Below are 4976 nucleotides of genomic sequence, written 5' to 3' on the forward strand. Positions count from 1 at the left end.
CTTCCCCATCCCTTCCTTCCTCATCCCTTCCTTCCCCATCCCTTTCTTCCCCATCCCTTCCTTCCCCATCCCTTCCTTCCTCATCCCTCCCTTCCCCATCCCTCCCTTCCTCATCCATTCCTTCCCCATCCCTGCCTTCTTCATCCCTCCTTTCCTCATCCCTTCCTTTTCCATCCCTTCCTTTTCCATCCCTTTCTTCCTCATCCCTTCCTTCCCCATCCCTCCCTTCCTCATCCCTTCCTTCCTCATCTCTCCCTTCCCCATCCCTTCCTTCCCCATCTCTTCCTTCCTCATCCCTCCCTTCCTCATGTCTTCCTTCCCCATCCCTTCCTTCCCCATCCCTCCCTTCCCCATCCCTTCCTTCCTCATCCCTCCCTTCCCCATCCCTCCCTTCCTCATCCATTCCTTCCCCATCCCTGCCTTCTTCATCCCTCCTTTCCTCATCCCTTCCTTTTCCATCTCTTCCTTTTCCATCCCTTTCTTCCTCATCCCTCCCTTCCTCATCCTTCCCTTCCCCATCCCTCCCTTCCTCATCCTTCCCTTCCCCATCCCTCCCTTCCCCATCCTGGCCCCACCGCAGCCGGACGGGGCTGTTCCTCCCACTCCCAGGTGTGATTCCTCCTCTTTCTCCCTTTTATTTATTAGGTTTTTTTCCGGCCCCAGGAGGTGGGGATGAAGGGTTTGGTGGGACGAGGTGCCTGGGTTACAGCACACATGGTGAGAGGGACATGGACGGTTCCTGGGCTGTGCTTTCCCTGCTCCCCTGGCAGTCCCTAATTACCCAGGACAATATACCACGGGGGTGTCCATTGTTCCCTCAGTCAAAACTGTCATGGTACAGGGGTTCTCGTAATGACTGCTGTACGCCCTCAAATCACACATTTTTAGTAAAAACATATAGATATATATAAAAATCCCACAGCTGAGAGATAAACTGCCTTCCGTGTGGGCACGGGGAGGCTCCCCAGAAGAACCTCTTGGTGAGCCTGTCTAAGAGAAGTTCGATGTCTAATTTACATTCTCGGCTCCTGAAGCTCAAATCACTGACATTTCCTCCTATGAGAAGTTGAGCACAGCTCCTTTGCTTGCTCCGTGACTCAAATGAGCCTTGTCTGCTTCCCATGGCACGGAGCAGAAAGGAAAATGGAGCACATTTCCCCCCGTGGCACCTGGAAACACAGGGAGGCTCCGGGATTTCACGGCGTCTTGGCCGTTGGAGCAGCCGGAGTCAAAAGGTGAGACAGCAACCAGGTCTGTGCCATCCTGGAGCCCATCCCCAGAAGGGTAAGGTCACGGCCCTTCTGAAGCCAAGGTGCTGCCACTCTCCTGGCTGCCTGGGAGAAGCAGATGTTGGGGAAAAAAAACCCAGATCTGATCATTTCCACAGCGTGGCAGGACCTTCCTGGAGAAGGCTCTGCTGGCAGCGAGGAGCTGCAGGATCCTGACCTGGAGTGGGTCATGCCGTGGGCTTGGTCCCCCCTGCACGCCCCAGGAACACGAGGTCTGGCCTCAGACTTGCCAGCAGCAAACGTGAGAAGAGAGACAGATTTGTTTTTTCCCTGCCTGTCATATTTTAAAACACAGCGAGTCCTGGAACTGGGGGAAAATAACTTGTGACTGCACAGGTGACCTCTGGAGGATGGTGCTTGGTAAGGAGGTCCCTTCCAACCCCTAATATTCTGTGATTCCATGAGGTTTCCCTCTTGTGCCCCAGCAGCAGCAATTTCATCTCGTGCTTTGTCCACCATATTCTATTACAAACCAATCCATCTGGTTGAGCTCTCACCAAGTATGGGAGATATTCCCAGAATCTCAAGGAATTCTCTCACACAGGAGGGATGAGACAAGCAACACCAAGGGAAGGCTACACCATCTCATGGAGCCTCAGAGCTCTTTGAAAACCTCTAGCTGGAAAAGTCAAGCCAACCTCAGACAACTACTCTGCTTTGAACTGCCACCAACTTGCTGATACAAGAAGCCATTCTAATGAGGAAGGCACAATCAATGATTGTATCAGGGACATGGCACTAGTTTTCCTGTAGAGCTGGTAGGAAATGGTTAACAAAAACCTTACAACTTCTGCTAAACTGAGTATTGCCTCAAATGATTATTGTTCAGTGAAACATCTGAAGATCACTTCTCAACAGCTACTGAATAAAATGCAATAAGGAGCTGTTTTGCTGCATAAATGTTTAAGATGCAGTTGATAACCTGGCAAAAGAAAAAGATTAATCCTGAGCTCCCAACATAAACAGAACTTCCTTCAGTGCTGGGGGGGACTTGGAGAGTGTACTTGCTAGCCCAGCTGGTGTGAGTGGTCTTCAGCAAGTTACAGTGAGGAGACCAAAACAAACGTCTTCAGGACCAAATCTCTCATTCCTGTTTTCCTGACTAATGGCTGAAGGTTTGGTTGTAAATGGAAGCTCTTCCCCACCCTCTCTCTCTGCCAACTTTGATCCTGACTTCCTGGTCACTGAAACCAGCAGCTTTCAGTTAGGTGGTGGTGTTGGGTTTTTTCCCAGTTGCACACTCTGAATACTTTTTTTAATAGAGATGTGAATTTATGCCTCCTAACAGTAGGCTCACTTTTCTCAGCTTCTTCTGGGAAGCTACTTAAAACCATCTTCCAGTCCCTCAGTACCTCATCAACCAGCAGATGAAAGCCATGATCTTAGAGCATATTCTGCTTTTCTTCATACCTAACACAGCCTTCTGCTGGGTACAAAAGATCTACCTCTCTGTGTCCTCATGATAACATCTCTTAATATCTCAGCAAATTATTTCTGCAGCTGAACATGATTCCTGTTTTTCTAGAGCTGTTATTACCTTTACATAGTGCACATTATTATACTACATGTTCTTGGGAAGTTGTTCTTCTAGTGATAGCATATGGAGGACCATCAGCTGTCAGCTCAGAAGTTCATACATTGAGTGCTCAAACACACATCGCAGGCACCAAAATAGGGTTTGGAAACCGTCTAATTATTCCACTTGTTACTGGGGAGGGAATGACTAACAAAAAGGAATGCTTTCAGGTTTGAGTGGTAGTTCATGGACTCCTCAGGAGAGGCAGAACATCAGAACCTGTGCAAGCCATAAATTTGTCAGTCATACAATGGCATTGAGCTGAACGTCTCCGAAACGTTATGAGAAAATAAATCTGGTGTGTACGTTACAGAGGCTCTAACATTAAATACATTTACTGAACTGTGACAGCACGTATTTCTGCTGTGAAAACCTGTATTTTTGGTAAAGAAACCTGGCTCAGCAGTGCTCAATATGGATTCTGCAAACTTTTTAAACAGGTGAATAAAGGTGGGTGATTGGATCAATAGGGCTGCTCGCATTGATTCCACCAGATACTGGGGTGTGTGGTATCAGTAAGCAGATTTTAACCAAAGATTAAATCCTGATCCTGTGGAAATCAGTGAAGATTTTTCTCCTGACTTCAACAGGACCAAATTCCTTGTGAAATTTCCAAAGTGATTTTGAATCCATCTATTACATAGCGTGTGTTGGAAAGCAAGAAGCCAATTCTCTTTAAAAACAAAACAAAACAAAAGAAGCAAAGAAACCCAAACCCAAACAAATAAACAAAATAAACACACCTAACAAGGTTTAAAAAATATGTCTCCATTCTCATACAAAGCAAAAGTAAGAAAATGAGTGGGGAAAAGGCTTCCTGCTCCTTACTGTAATTCATCTCAAAAGGGAGCAGAAACTGCACATCAGGGTTCCCACGATGAGTACGTGTTCTAACCCCACAGCAATGGAGTAAGTTTCTCACTCTCTTGCCTGTTGAAGGAACTTGGGCTGGGTTTTTTTGGTTAGCTCACTGATTCCTTTTGAAGTTGGGGAGAAAAAAAAGCCACAGGATCTGCCTTTCTGTGGCCACTAAGTTACCTGCAAGACTGAGGCTCAGGTCCCTGCTGTGTCCAACTCACTACAAGGATCTGAGCTTTCCCTTCCATCAGCCAAACGTGTGTGTTTTACACACAAAACACTTTGCCAGGCTCTGTATTTTCCTTCTGTGGTGTCTTTGCGTTTCCAGCTCTGAATTTGCACTTGGATTTTTGCAAGCACAGTAACTTGAACCTCTGAAAAACAAATACTGTTCATAAAACGACAGGCATAAATGAGTTGCCTAAAACAAATCACCCCAGGTTTCATTTATGTTCTGTCATTTGTGTTCCTATTTATTAGCATTTACACATTTTAAAAGGGCACCTCTCCACTTCCTGGAGTTGCTTTAGGTAGCACGAAAGCAACACTTTGCTGTAACTGAGTTCTTCAGTTTCACCTGTATTAATCTCTTTAATATTCTTATTGAGCTATTTTCTTCTCGTTCCTGCCTCCTGGAGAGGACGAGACAAACAAGAAGGCCTGGTTTTCCAGCTGGTAAATATGTAAGGGCACGAAGGCTTCAAAGGGAAAGGTTTTAAAAGGCAATGGCATCAAACCAGTGGCACTCTGTGGCACGCTGGAAATGCCCCGAGGGTTTGCAGAGGCAAAATTGAGACAACCGGGGTAATCACTGCAGTCGTTGTGGTGCCGGTGGGAGGGAGGGAAAGGGGCCGAGCCCCGCAGAAAGCAGCATCACTGCCCTGGGGAGCAGCATCCCTGCCCTGGGGAGCAGCATCCCTGCCCTGGGGAGCAGCATCACTGTCCTGGGGAGCAGCATCCCTGTCCTGAGGAGCAGCATCACTGTCCTGGGGAGCAGCGTCCCTGCCCTGGGGAGCAGCATCACTGCCTTAGGGAGGAGTATCCCTGTCCTGGGGAGGAACATCCCTGCCCTGGGGGCCAGCATCCCTGCCAGGGGAGCAGCATCTCTGTCCTGGGGGCCAGCATCCCTGCCGGGGGAGCAGCATCCCTGTCCTGGGGAGCAGCATCCCTGTCCTGGGGACGAGCATCCCTGTCCTGAGGAGCAGCATCCCTGTCCTGGAGATGAGCATCCCTGCCCTGGGGAGCAGCATCCC

The 4976-nt window shown here is 48.4% G+C and overlaps 1 protein-coding gene across 1 annotated transcript in view; it reads left to right on the forward strand.

Annotated features, from left to right (window-relative positions):
* The first annotated feature begins 1143 nt into the window (after window positions 1-1143).
* The window catches only part of PDSS2 (prenyl (decaprenyl) diphosphate synthase, subunit 2), a 132564-nt gene continuing 128731 nt past the window's right edge, over window positions 1144-4976 (forward strand). Inside the window, exon 1 of the mRNA XM_010003863.1 lies at window positions 1144-1235. Coding sequence (XP_010002165.1) covers window positions 1144-1235 — 92 coding nt within the window. The remainder of the gene's footprint in view (window positions 1236-4976) is intronic.

Source organism: Chaetura pelagica, unplaced genomic scaffold, assembly GCF_000747805.2.
Source record: "Chaetura pelagica isolate M959 unplaced genomic scaffold, ChaPel_1.0 scaffold128, whole genome shotgun sequence".
Lineage (NCBI taxonomy): Eukaryota > Metazoa > Chordata > Aves > Apodiformes > Apodidae > Chaetura > Chaetura pelagica.